The 13095-nt window shown below is 55.7% G+C and overlaps 1 protein-coding gene and 1 long non-coding RNA gene across 34 annotated transcripts in view; one reads left to right on the forward strand and one right to left on the reverse strand.

Annotated features, from left to right (window-relative positions):
• Window positions 1-13095, forward strand: part of NRXN2 (neurexin 2) — a 176888-nt gene that overhangs the window by 2190 nt on the left and 161603 nt on the right. For all 33 annotated transcript variants that reach the window (XM_039911367.1, XM_029061746.1, XM_029061768.1 and 30 more), the window contains exon 2: window positions 7783-7800. In XM_039911367.1, the coding sequence (XP_039767301.1) occupies window positions 7783-7800 (18 nt within the window). The remainder of the gene's footprint in view (window positions 1-7782; window positions 7801-13095) is intronic.
• Window positions 8289-11843, reverse strand: LOC120638265. The gene is made up of 2 exons (XR_005659831.1): window positions 11712-11843; window positions 8289-8737 (listed from the first exon to the last, which is right to left on the reverse strand). It is a non-coding gene; the product is annotated as an uncharacterized LOC120638265 (long non-coding RNA).

The raw sequence follows: 13095 nt of genomic DNA on the forward strand, positions 1-13095 counted from the left end.
AGGCCATGCTGCTTTGAAAGGGGAAGTTGCGAGGGTGTGGGGCGGAGGGCCATCTGAGAGCCCGGACACGTGGACCTGAAATATTTTGGTGTGAGATTGAGATGGGGGAATTAGAGACTCCCGTTTGGGAGGTGGGCTATTTTGGCAGGGAGATGGAGGTCAGGAAGAGGCTTCCGGCCAGGAGGTGGTCTAAATTTTGAACTGAAAATTGAGGTGGGTGGCATTAGGGGAAAGGCCACGGAGGTTAGAGGTTCCGATCTGGTAGGAGGACTATTTTGATGGGGAGACTGAAGTGGTGGGCTGTTGGGGAGGGGAAGGTTTAGAAACTTCCAGCTAGTGGTGAGATTGAGGTGGGAGGAGCCAGAAGTTTCTAGCAGGGAGATGGACTATCTTGGGGTGTGTGTGTTTGTGCGTGTGTGTGTGTGTGTGTGTGTGTGTGTGTAGAGGGGAGGGGGAACAGGATGAGATGATGAGGCTCCTGGCTGGGAAATGGACTATTTTGGTGGGGAGACTGAGGAAGGAGGGGGTAGAGGCTTCCAGCTGGGAGGTGGGCTATTTTGGTGGGGAGATTGGGGTGGGGGAGGGGGTTAGAAGCCTCCAGCTGGGAGGTGGACTATTTTGGTGGAGCGTGAGGGGCAGCGGATGGAGGAAGTGGGAGCATTTTTGAGGGTTAGAGGGAAAGGAGAGCTTCTTCAGCAGGTGTCAGGGAGGGGGACTCACTCCGAAGGAGGAGGGGCACTGCTGCAGGAGGTGCAAAACTTTGGCAAGGGAAACGTGGCCAGGCGAGAGAGAGGATTCGCCCTGTGGCAGGCTGGCGTCAGGGTTGGATGGAGAAGAAGCCCAGAGACCCTCCCAACACCGTCGACTCTTGGAGGGAGCTCCAGTTTGGGGGTCCCAGGGAGGAGCCTCCGCCTGCTGTTTTCCTTTGTTCTCCGTGGCTGCGGGTTCCTTTCTGTGCAGGTGTGAGACGCTTGGGTGCTTACCGTGAGTAGGGCTCAGCTACACACATGTGTGTACGCACTGTGGCCTGGGTATTTTCTTGGGAATGTGCCCAGGGTTTAAGGGTACTAGGGGGTGTCAGGGTTAGTGTGTGTGTGTGTATATGTGTGTTAGAGTAGGGGAGGGCAGGGTTGTCCGGATAGGGACACAAAAGGGGTCCTGGAGACTTGTGTATATGCAAGACAGACTGCCGAACAGCGTGTGGCTGTGCAGGATGAAAACCCATGTTGTGTGGCAGTTACTGGTAGGGGGCTGGCTGTGAGGGTGGTGTGTCTCTACCCAGGGCTATGAATATTCAGATGATTTGACACCTTCACACCTTTTCTCCCAGGAGTTCAGGTGTTCTGCAAACTGTGAATCTGCCCCTGTGTGTAACTCTTTGTCTCTGTCTATTGGAAGGGTGGCTGTGTCTGTGATACCTAGAAATGTAGGGGCGAAATCCTGTACCTGGAATGCAGATAAATGTTTCCCCTCTAGACTGTGAGCTCGTTGGGGGCAGGAATGTGTCTGTTTGTTGTTATACTGTACTCTCCCAAGTGCTTAATACAGTGATTTGCACACAGTAAGCATTCAATAAGTACGACTGAATGAATAGGTGGGGGGAGAAGGGATTTGTTCATCTCATTCATTCATTCGATCGTATTTATTGAGCACTTACTGTGTGCAAAACACTGTACAGAGCTCTTGGAAGAGTATGATATAACAATCAGCAGACACATTCCCTGCCCACAATGAGCTCACAGTCTTAAAGGTTTGTAGACTGTGTTCTAGAGGGTCTCTGGTTTAATAGCTGGGAAACAGGCACAGAGAGGTTAAGTAGTTTATTGAATGTCACACAGCCAGTCCGGGGGCTAGTTGGGACTAGAACTTTATGAAAGCATAGCAATGAGGGTCACAGGGGAGAAGTACCTTGGCCTAGTAGAAAGAGTTTGGGCTTGGGAGTCAGAGGACCTGGGATCCAGCCCTTGCCTGCTGTGGGACTTTGGGCAAGTCGCATAATTCCTCTGCACCTCATCTGCAAAATGGATTAAGAGGGTTAGTCCCACGTGGACCTGGACTCCGTCCAACCTGATGAGCATCTATCTATCCCAGTGCTTAGTACAGTGCCTGGCACATAGTAAGCGATGGTGTTAAATCCCTTACTTCCCCTTCAGGGACAGGACAAGTAAAAGATGGTGTTAAATCCCTTACTTCCCCCTCAGGGATAGGACAAGGTTGCATTAACAACGTCAATTTCCACAGGTGACCTTCTCTGGGGTTCAGCCCCTCTCGTTCATTCATTCATTCGATCGTATTTATTAAGCGCTTACTCTGTGCAGAGCACTGTACTAAGCCCTTGGGAAAGCACAAGACGACAATAAAGAGTGACAACCTCTACCCGTAACGAGCTCACAGTCTGCGGTGGGACGGAGAGGCGGACCGATACAAATAAACCGACATCGATGCAAATAAATAAAATGACAGATATGTACACAAGCGCTGTGGGGCTGGGAAGGGGGAGAGCAAAGGGAGCGAATCAGGGTGACGCAGAAAGGAGTGGGAGATGAGGAAAAGTGGGGCATGGCTGGGAAGGTCTCGTGGAGGAGATGGGCCTTCAATATGGCATGAGACTAGGGCCGGGGGGTGGGGTGGGTGTGTGTGTTGGGGGGGAAGCTGCAGGATGAGCCCAAGGGGAAGAATTCAGGATGCCACTGCTCTCTCCACCTCCCGGTTCTCCCCTTCCCACCTCCCTGGGGGAAGCGTTCTCGAGATTGTAAACTCACTGTGGGCAGGGAATGTGTGGTATATTGTTTCGCTCTCACGAGTGCTTAATGCAGTGTTCTGCACACAGTATGCTCTCAGTAAATACGATCGACTGACTGAAGAGTATTCATGAGAAGGGAGGGGAAATTCTCTTTCTGCCTACTCTAATAATAACGGTAATAATGGTACTTGCTAAGCGCTTACTATGCGTCAAGCACTGTTCTAAGTCCTGGGGTAGATACAAATTAATCAAGTCGGACACAGTCCTTGTCCCACATGGGGCTCACACTCTTAATCCCCATTTTGAAAGTGAGATAACTGAGGCCCGGAGAAGTGAAATGACTTGCCTAAGGTCACACAGCAGACAAGTGACAGAGCTGGGATCAGGACCTTTTGACTCCCAGGCCTGTGCTCTGGTCACTAAGTCACCACCCCTACATACCCAAGAAACAATAATAATAATGTTGGTATTTGTTAAGCGCTTACTATGTGCAGAGCACTGTTCTAAGCGCTGGGCTAGATACAGGGTCATCAGGTTGTCCCATGTGAGGCTCACAGTCTTAATCCCCATTTTACAGATGAGGTAAGTGAGGCACAGAGAAGTTAAGTGACTTGCCCACCGTCACACAGTTGAGAAGTGGCAGAGCAGGGATTCTAACCCATGACCTCTGACTCCCAAGCCCGTGCTCTTTCCACTGAGCCACGCTGTGTGGCATATCCTTAAACTCTACCGCGTCCCCTAGGATGTATTTTAATGCCCGTCTGCCCTCCTAGACTGTAAACGCCTTGAGGGCAGGTATTGGTGTCTACCAACTCTACCCATTGTACTTTCCCAAGCGCTTAGTACGATGTTCTGCGCTCAAATGCCACTGATTAGCGAGGGGCGGGTGTTGGGAAAGGGTTAAATTGTGGTACTAAGTGCTTACTATGTGCCAAGCACTGTACTAAACCCTGAGGTGGACGTGTGATAATCAGGCCAGACGCCGTCCCTGGCCCACACGGGGTTCCGGTCTGAGGAGGACAGGCATCGAATCCCCATTTTACAGATGGGGAAACCGAGGCACAGTGAAATGACTTGCCCAAGGTCATACAGCAAGCAAGCGGTAGAGCTAGGATGAGAACCCAGGCCCTCTGGCTCCCAGGCTCTTTCTACCAAGACACACGTCGTCTCATAGTCGTAACTAGGAGTCACGCTGTAGATGCCAAAGTGGCCTGACCCAGCCCTCCCCGACCCCAGGGACCCCCCAGCATGGACTGTCTCCTTACAGCTCTGGGATCCATGCATCCTCTTGCACCCGGCTGGAAGGCGTGCGTGAGCGCGTGACACTCAGCCAGGTGTGTTTGTGTGCAGCGAGAACTGCGTGGGTATATGAGGGGTGTCTGTGTGCAGAGCAGTACATGAAGAGTATAGCTCTCATGCTAGGGATAACGATGACAAGGATATCCACACTGACACCGCCCCCTCCTCCTCCCTCGCCGCTCAACTGTCTCCGGCGCCAACCTTCCCAGCTTCCGTGTCGGGAGCGCCTTCCCTCTCCCTTGTCTCGTGTGGGTGGGGAGGGGCTGGAGTGGGGAAACTGAGGCACCAAAAGAGGGAGAAAGGACCCGACCAAGGTCGCGGAGTTTGGTCTGGCGCCCAGGAGCGTGGAAGAGGTTGGAATACGGAGGCTTGGAGGGAGGTGGTGGCTTAGTGGAAAGTGGCTTAGTGGCGGCCTGGGGGTCAGGGGACGTGGGTTCTAATCCCGGCTCCGCCACTCGTCTGTTGTGTGATCTAGGGCAAGCCACTTAACCTCTCTGCACCTCGGTTACCTCATCTGTAAAATGGGGGTTAAGACCGTGAGCCCCACGTGGGACAACCTGATTATCTTGTATCAATCCCAGCGCTTAAAACAGTGCTTAAGAAGCACTTAACAAATACTATAATAATTACTATTATTACCCACCGATCAGGACAGAAATTAAACGTTTGATAGATGGGAGAGGGGTCCATCTGGGAGACAAACAGGTGTCCAAAACACGTTGTGTTCCTGATGACCCCCGCCCCCGGCCAAAGGAAAACCCACGCTTCAGTCTGCACCCCTGGATCCGGCACCACGGTTTCTTGCGACAACGGACTGTCCAGATAAACACATGCTATCAGAAGAACCTTTCCAAATTCCCTTGCAGTCTTCCGTCCCAAAAGAGATAGCAGAATCACATGATTCTTGAGGGCGTGGGTGCCAGACTTGGAAGACTACACACAAAAGCCCGTGCAAGAGATGAAAGAGAGGGGATGTATCTACCCCACAGCTTAGTACAGTGCCTGGCACATAATAAGCACTTACCAAATGCCATCATCATTATTACTGTGTTGGTGGAAAAAAACCATGAGGATGCGATTCTGGTGTTGGGTGAGGTCGGGATGCCTATAGACACAGGAGGATACTGATGAAATGGAGCTTGTGTTTAGAAACAGAAGTGAGATGTGTGTGTAGATACTGATGAGCGTGAGAGAGACATTTGTTTATGGAGATCCATCTGTGTGTACTCAGCCCTGGGTGAGTGTGAATTGTGTGTGTCTGTGTGTGTGTCTCCTCTGAGGCCTGTGCCTGCTATTTGCTCAACCGAGGCAGAAGTGTACACGCTAGAAACAGACTGTATTTATGTATAAAGAGTGTGAGCTGGGTGTGTGACTCTGTGTGTGTGTGTGTGTGTGTGTATATGTGTGTGTGGGTCCAAAGAAAGATGCTGTTTCTGAGGCACAAAAAACCTCCCATATATCAGCTGTTTCTCAATCAATGGTATTTATTGAGTGCTTACCGCGTGCAGAGCACTGTACTAAGCATTTGGGGGAGTACAGTACAACAGAGTTGGCAGATAGATGCCCTGCCCACAGCTAGCTGACCATCTCTGAGATCCTACTCCTGCCTTTCCAGATAAGGGATTTAGAGACACCTTCCCCACGCCCCCCTCCTCGCCCCCCAAACCCAGACAAAATAGCCCCCCGCCACTCTCCCAATCCCCATCTAACCCTAATCTAATCCCGATCCAATCCTCTTCCAGGGCCTTCCTTCCATTGCCTCTATTTTCTCTCACTACGTTTTCCTTTCCCCTTCTCCCTCACCCTATCTGAGTGCTCGCCTTATTGCCTGGGGCATTATCAATGGTATTTATTGAGTGCTTACTGTGAGCAGAGCACTATTCTAAACACTTGGGGGTCTTAATCCCCCTCACAAACTGGGCAGCAGTCTTCCTCTCTTTTATTCTTCTTATTAATAATAAAATAATAATAATTATGGTTTTTGTTAAGTGCTTACTATGTGCCAAGCACTGTACTAAGTTCTGAGGTGGATAGAAGCAGATCAAGTTGGACACAGTCCCTGTCCCATGTGGGGCTCTCAATCCCCATTTCACAGATGAGGTAAATGAGGCACAGACAACTGAAGTGACTTGCCCAGGATCACACAGCAGACAAGTGGCAGAACCGGGATTAGAACCCACGACCTGCTGATTCCCAGGCCCGTGTTTTATCCACTAAGCCACGCTGCATCTTTTTCGGTCCCCTCTCCATCTCTTTACTGCCTCTACAGCTCTGTGTATGTTGCGGGGTTGGGGGTGGGGGAGAGCTATAGCTGGGTGAGGATCTGGGGGAGCCCAGATGGGATTCTCTTCCCCGGCCCGCTGTCTGTACTCCCTGAGAGTTCAGGAAGATGTCGTGGGGCTCCTGGCCCTTTAAAAAGCCAGACAAGGCTCAGCCCAGGCAGAGCAGAGAGCTCAGCTGAAGAAACCCCTCCTCCCTCCATCTCCCCCCACCCTACCCCCAACAACCTGCTGCTGTGAACCCAGTCCACACTGGGCACCGTGGGATCGGAGTGTTTCCACTAGACTGGGATCCCAGGGCACCCCTTTGGGCTAGGGGTGGAGGTGTGTTGGCCCTAGTCTAGGGGCCGTTAGAGAGAACCTGGCTCTGCCTGTCCTGGAAAGCGCAGTGAGAAGAGGCTGGAGTCCCTCTAGACCGTGAGCTCATTGTGAGCAGGGAATGTGTCTGTTTTTTGCTATATTGAACTAAGCCCTCAATAAATGCGATCGAATGAATGAGTCCCGTGACTTCCAGGGGTCGCCCACACCCTTTGACTCTTGGGAGCTTCTCCTGCTCCACGGGGCTGTTTCCCAGGAAGGGTAGCCAGGCCCTGGGGTTGGAACTCCAGGAGTGCGGGCTGGCTGGGCTTTATCGAGGAGGGCTAGAGAGATGAGGAGACAGGGGGCAAGCTGGTCCCCGGAGGATGGTGGTTGGGGAGAAGTGTGCCTGTGGCTCTAGGCAGGAGGTGAGTCTCCCTGCCAGTGCTTTCCCTTTTTTTTATTGGCATTGATTAAGTGCTTACTTTGTGCTAGGCACTGTACTAAGCACCGGAGTAGATGCAAGATAAGCAAGGTGGACGCAGTCCCTGTCCCACATGGGGCTCACAGTCTTAATTCCCATTTTGCAGTTGAAGTAACTGAGGCGGAGAGAAGTGAAGCGACTTGTCCTAGGTCATACACAGCAAAGTGGAGGAGCCGGGATTGGAACAAGGTCCTCTAATTCTGAGGCCCGGTCTCTCTCCACTTGGCCATGCTGCTTCACCTTCTGAGGGAACCCTTGAGATAGTGACAGTAAGCAGAGGTCGGTGCTGTTTCGTGGGTGTAGCCCGCAGGTTGACCCATCACCCTGGCCTTCCCATCTCTGACTGTGGGGCTCCTTTCTCCACAGGGAGTATCCTCAGAGCCCCAGGTCTGGCCTGATCCAGACAGGGAGACCTGTTATTAATGGTGGCGTTTGTTAAGCAGTTACTATGTCCTAGGCGCTGTACTAAATGCTGGGATTGCTACAAGCAAATTGGGTTGGGCCTATATGTGGGGCATAGGCCAACCTGCCCGTTCCCTCCGATGGCCCCCACTAGGCCTCTCCCCGGGATGGGGGTGGGTCCTTTCCTCTCCTTCTCCTACTTGAATGCCTCTGCTGACAACGGTGTTCCCTCTCTCTCTTTCTCTCTCCTCCTGACTGGGCCTGACCACCCCCTGCAGAGGAACGTCCCGTGGAAGGTGAGTGACTCCTTAAGGTTGTCATGGTAACTGGGGAGTCCACCCGGTTCTGTTGGAGGGCATTTCCCCTCCAGAGTCTCCCCGCCCACCCTCCCCAACTCCGGCCCAGGGTGCTGAAGTCTGGGAGGGAAAATAGAGGAAGGGAGCTGGGATTGGGGTGCAGGATGCTTGGGTCTCCTGCCCTTGATAGCACCTCCTGGCTGCCTCTGCCCTCTTACCGTCCCGGTTTTACCCACGTCACGGGCCCCCCAACCTGTTGCCTTGAGGGTGAGGGGCAACATGGAGCTGGTAGGATTGGTGCTAGAGTGACTGGGGATGGCGGGGCTGGTGTGCTACTCTGCCTGGTCTCTGGCTCCATTTCTCTGGGACCACCCCAAGAGTGGAGGGGAGAGACAGGAAGCTGAGAGGCTCGCAGGTAATGAAGGCGAGAAACTGCCCCATTGGCCAGTCTCCCCTCCAGCAGGCAGGGAAGAATTTCGAAAGCCGGGTCGGAGGAAAGGCTGTTATTTAGGGTTGCGAGGTGCCTGGCAAAAATACGGAATTCTTCAGATCAACCTGCCACACCCCTTGGTTCCCCCCCCATCCCAGGTCGGGAATGGCCAGACCCTCAGAGTCTGCTGGATGATGGGGGCAAAGAGATTCAGGGGTGAGGGCACTTGGGCGCAGGGGGCAGGGTCCGCCCGAGGGGAGTTGCTTTGCCCCTCCTTTCCCAGAGTGCTCTGCTTGGTGACTAATGATTGCGGTGGCTCCCGGGCTGGTGGGGGAGGGGGCTCTGGTCCCACTGCCCCATTGGGGAGGGGCCAAGGGGAGGGCTCCCGACAGCCTGGCCACTGGTTTTTTCATTTCCGGTGCATCCTGTTCCTTTCCTGCTCCTGCCCATTGGCTGTAGGTGGGGGTCGGGGTCTCTCCTCGAGGCTCCCTCCTGCCGCTGCCCCTCCTGGAGTGGTGGGGAGAGAGGGAGAGGTGGGAAGAAGGGAGTAGTGAGGCAATTCTCTGACCACTTGGCTTCCAACCAGAGTAGTCCCAAGACCTTTGGGAGCAGGGAATCAGGCCTGACCCCCTTTCGTCCATCCCTAGGGGTTGGATGGGAGGGGTGCAGTGCTATGCTTTGGGGAGGGAGGGTGCCTTTGGGGTAAAGAAGAGAGCTGTCTCTGTGTTGGGGGAGCAAGGTGGGTCTCTGATGGGGGAGATGGAGTGTGTCTGGGCCTTGGGAGAGGAAAGGAGTCTAGTTAAGTGGGAAGAAGGATCCTTTAGGGTCTGGAAACCTGTGGTCTGTAGGCCGGGGTAAAGGAGAGCCTGGGGCTGTGTGTGTATCTGAGTGTGTGTACACCTCTATGGGTCTGTGTGTCCTTGTGTCTCCGTCTGGCACTTTCGTTGCTCTCCCTTTCGCTTTGTTTTTTCCTCTCTTGTGTGCCCTCATCCACCACACGGTTCCCCTGACCCCCAGGCGGCTGCCCCTGAGAGAGAGAGAGGGAGAGAATATGTGCGTGTGTGTGTGTTGGCTGGGTGGACACAGCCTTCTGAGCACTGGAGATAAGATTTAGTGCTGATGTGACTTTTACTTGCTCTTGATGTCATGTCTCCTCCGGAACAAAGGAAGAGATGGAGAGAGGAAGGAGGGGAGGGGGAGCGGAGGGGGAGTGGAGAGAGAGATAGGGAGAACAGAAGAGAGGAAAGGAGAGAGAGAGAGAGAGAGAGAGCAGAAAAGAGGAGTGCAGGGAGAGACTGATTTGGAGAGAATGTAGGGAGAAAGAGAAAGATGGGGAGATAGTGTCAGAGACAGCGAATGAGGGAGGGAGGGAGGGAAGGAGGGACGGAGGTGGAAGGAGGGGAGACCTGGAGACAGAATTAGAGAGGGAGGGTGAGCTGGGAGGAGGCGAGCTGGGTTGGCCGTTAGGGATTTCGGCGTCCTCCCTGTCAAAGGATGGGGGGAAACAGGCGACCACGCCCAGCTGTTTGTATAGCGCTGGTTTAGTGGCTATGTCTCTGGATACGAGTCATTGCTTCTGTGTGAGTTGCTGTATGTCTGGAGCTGAATAGGTGCCTGTCTGTATGTCTGGAGGGTGTATCTGTGATGTGCCTGGGTAGATGAGCGTGTGCCTGTCTGGCGGGGAGGGGTGTGTGTGTGGGACAGAGCTGGTTGTAGAAGTGTAGGTATGTGACTTATCTCTGTGTTTGTGTGTGTGTGTGTGTGTGTGTGTCTGGGTATATGCCGAAGCGTCTGCAGGTGTGTGTCTGGATGTGTATGTGTTAGTGTGTGTGTGTATGGCTGAACTCTGCCCCTACTTGACTCCTGAATTCTCTCCCAGCTCTCTGTTCCCCGTAGTGATGCCGGGAGGGGACGAGCTGAGGCAGGAAGGGGTAGACGGGTCCCTACCCCAAGCTTCAGAACTGAGGCTTCCCCAGCCGGGATCCCCCAGGGGCTGTGTGCTAATGAGGAGAAGAGTGTGGGCGGCAACAGGAATGTGCCAGAGCTGGCTTCCCCTCAGTCCCTCAGACCCCCCGCTCTCGCCACCCCTTCTCCATCTCCCCCTCCCCCCATTCCGACAACGCTGCGGTCTTCAGTCTCCGCCCCAGGCTGTCTCCTTCGGGCTTCACTCCCTTCCCCAGAACCCAGGCATCCCTCCCCCCCCCCCCCCACCAGCCCTAACCCTCCCGCCCTGGGAACCTGTGGTCACTTCTCCCTAGCCTCCGTCTTTTATGCGCCGCCTCCCAAGCCCCTCATTTTTGGTACGAGAGGGCAGCAGTGAGGGAGACAGCCGGAGAGAAAAACCCTGGCACCTTATCTCTGGGCCTTGGCCAGGGTCTCTGATATCACCATCCATCACCGCCACCTGCAGGGGCGGCCGGGGGGGAGGGGCGAGAGAGAGAGAGAAAGCGCCGCTGGAAGGGCCTGGGAAGTGGGGAGGCCTGGGTTCTGGGAGGGCAGCAGCGGCTCTGAGAAAGTCGGGAGCCGGAGGGCTTGAGTCCCAGGTTCCGGGAGGCGGGAGGGAGGGATGGGGTTCGGAAGGGCTCGGTGCAGGCCCCTGATTGACAGCTGGGGTCGGGCTCTGGGTTGGTGGGGGGTAGGGGTCAGGACGGTCGGGGGCTGAGCCCCGTTGGGGTGAACCCCCTTTTGGGGGGAAGTGTGTGTGTATGTGTAGAAGGAACTGGTTTCCCCCTTCACCAAGATGGCTGGTGCCGTCACGCCTGAGGGAGCCGAGCAGCCGGTTGCTGTGGCGACGGGAGGAGAGCGCCGCATGCTAATGAGGCCGGCGAGGAGCCGGGCAGATGCATGGTCCTGGGGAGGGGGAAGGGGTGTCAGCGGGTCGTGGCTCCGATCCGTCCTTCACTCAGGGCCCGGGCCCTAGCCTCGGCCTCCCCCTCCCCCGGCCGGTCCTGCCGGGGGCCGAGAGGGGAGATCCAGGCCGCTGGACATGAGAAGCCTCGACTTCCGCAGCGGAGGGGAGGGATGGGGGAGGAGACGCCCTGGAAGACGCTTGGACTTTGGGGCGGGGAGAGAGAGAGAGAGAGTGACCGAGACCAAAAGCGGGGGGTCGAGGCCGATGGGGAAGGGGGGAACCAGGATGTCCAGGTTACGGGGGGAAAGGACCGGGGATTAGGGTGCGTGAGTGCCGTCCGGGGAATGTCTGGCTAGCAGTATTGGGGTGGAGGGTCCCTTCTTTACGTTGCAGCTGGAAGCGGGGCCCGCCCTGGGGTAAAAGCGACTGTCACCTAAAGGTGGGAAGCAGTCGGCCGATCCGGCGTCGAACGGAGGGGAGCAGACCCTTCCGCCAGACCTGCGGTTGGGAAGGGATCGATAGAAACCCGGGAGGTGGGAGAAGAGCGAGCAGCGAAGATCCGGTAGAACCCGCGACCCTTCCGCCTCAGCACGGTGCTTGGCATCTAGCAAGTTCTTAATAAAGACCGACCTTATTACTATTCTTCTGCCGTTCTGCCCCGAGTCCAGACACTTCCACCCAGCCCCCGGCCTCTCCGGGCCCGGATTCCCGCTCCTCGACTCCCCCGGGTGGGACCCAGGCGTCCTGGCCTCCCGCTCAGGCGGCAGAAGAATCTGGGCTTCGACGAGCCGCGTCCTGACCCCAAATACCGCCCTCCCCACCCGCCTCCTTCCCCGGGGCCAACATCCCCATCACCACGGCAACGGCGACGGTATCCAAGGGCGACAGCGCTGCCGCTCTCGTCCGCTGGCCTCCCTCCCCGCTTTGCGCCCAGCCGGAGGGGAAAGCCAGGACACCGGACAGCAGCTCCCAGGCGGGGCGGGCTCTGGGGTGAGGTGGTCCCAGGCAGCAGCTCCTGCTTGGGGATGGGGGAGACCCCCCTCCCTCACCCTGCAGATGGAGGGTGTGAGCAGCAGGGGCTCCCCTAGGAGCTGGTAAACAGCGAGGAGCCGAAGGACCCGGAAAGAAGCCAGAGCCTCGAGGGCTACGGGGTTCCCCTCCCCACTCAGACCTTTTTTTGGGGGGGGGGGAAACTCAGCCCCAACTTCACCCCCGAGTAGGAAAGAACTCTGGGCTGGGGGAGCGAACACTGCGCTGGCCTTGGCTTTTGGAGAATATGGATGGGCGGAAAAGGGGACGATGCGGACCCCAGGAGGAGGCCTCTGCAGGGCCTCTCTGTGGGTGGGGGTCGCTCACCGGTTAATTCTAAGAGCAGATCCTCTCCCCCTACACACAAACACACACACTCTCTCTCTCTATCTCTCTCTCTCTGAGCAGCCCAAGGGACTACTAAGCCCCAAGTGGGACAACCTGATTACCCTGTATCAACCCCAGTGCTTAGAACAGTACTTGGCCCATAGTAAGCGCTTAACAAATACCACTATTATTATCATTATTTACTACCCTTGCCCCAGGACAGGTGCTAGACAGGGAGGACGGGCCGGCGCTACAGTGTGCCCTGCTTCCTGCCGCTCAGCGTTCTGCTCTAGACGTCGCCCTTCATCCCCTAGCAGAACCCAGACATCCTGCCCTCCTCTCCTTCCTCCTCCCCTCCCCTTCGCGCCCTCAGCTGGCTCTGCAGATCTTGGATCCTCCAGCTAAGCTGCTCTCCATCTACCGACCAGCTCCGAGGGTCCTGGCTCTTCCGGTCCCTCCCCATGTATTGAGCGTTAACTGTGTGCACAGTACTGTACTAAGCGCTCGGGAGAGTACAATGTAACTGACACATTCCTTGCCCGCAACGAGCTTGCAGTCCAGAGGGCACCTTGATCCTGTGCCCAGTCGAGGACCAGCCAGGGTGGATGCCCCCTCCCCTCAGCCCAGGACCTCCCCACCCCCCCAAACTCCAGCGCCT

The sequence above is a fragment of the Ornithorhynchus anatinus genome, chromosome 3 (assembly GCF_004115215.2).
Source record: "Ornithorhynchus anatinus isolate Pmale09 chromosome 3, mOrnAna1.pri.v4, whole genome shotgun sequence".
NCBI lineage: Eukaryota > Metazoa > Chordata > Mammalia > Monotremata > Ornithorhynchidae > Ornithorhynchus > Ornithorhynchus anatinus.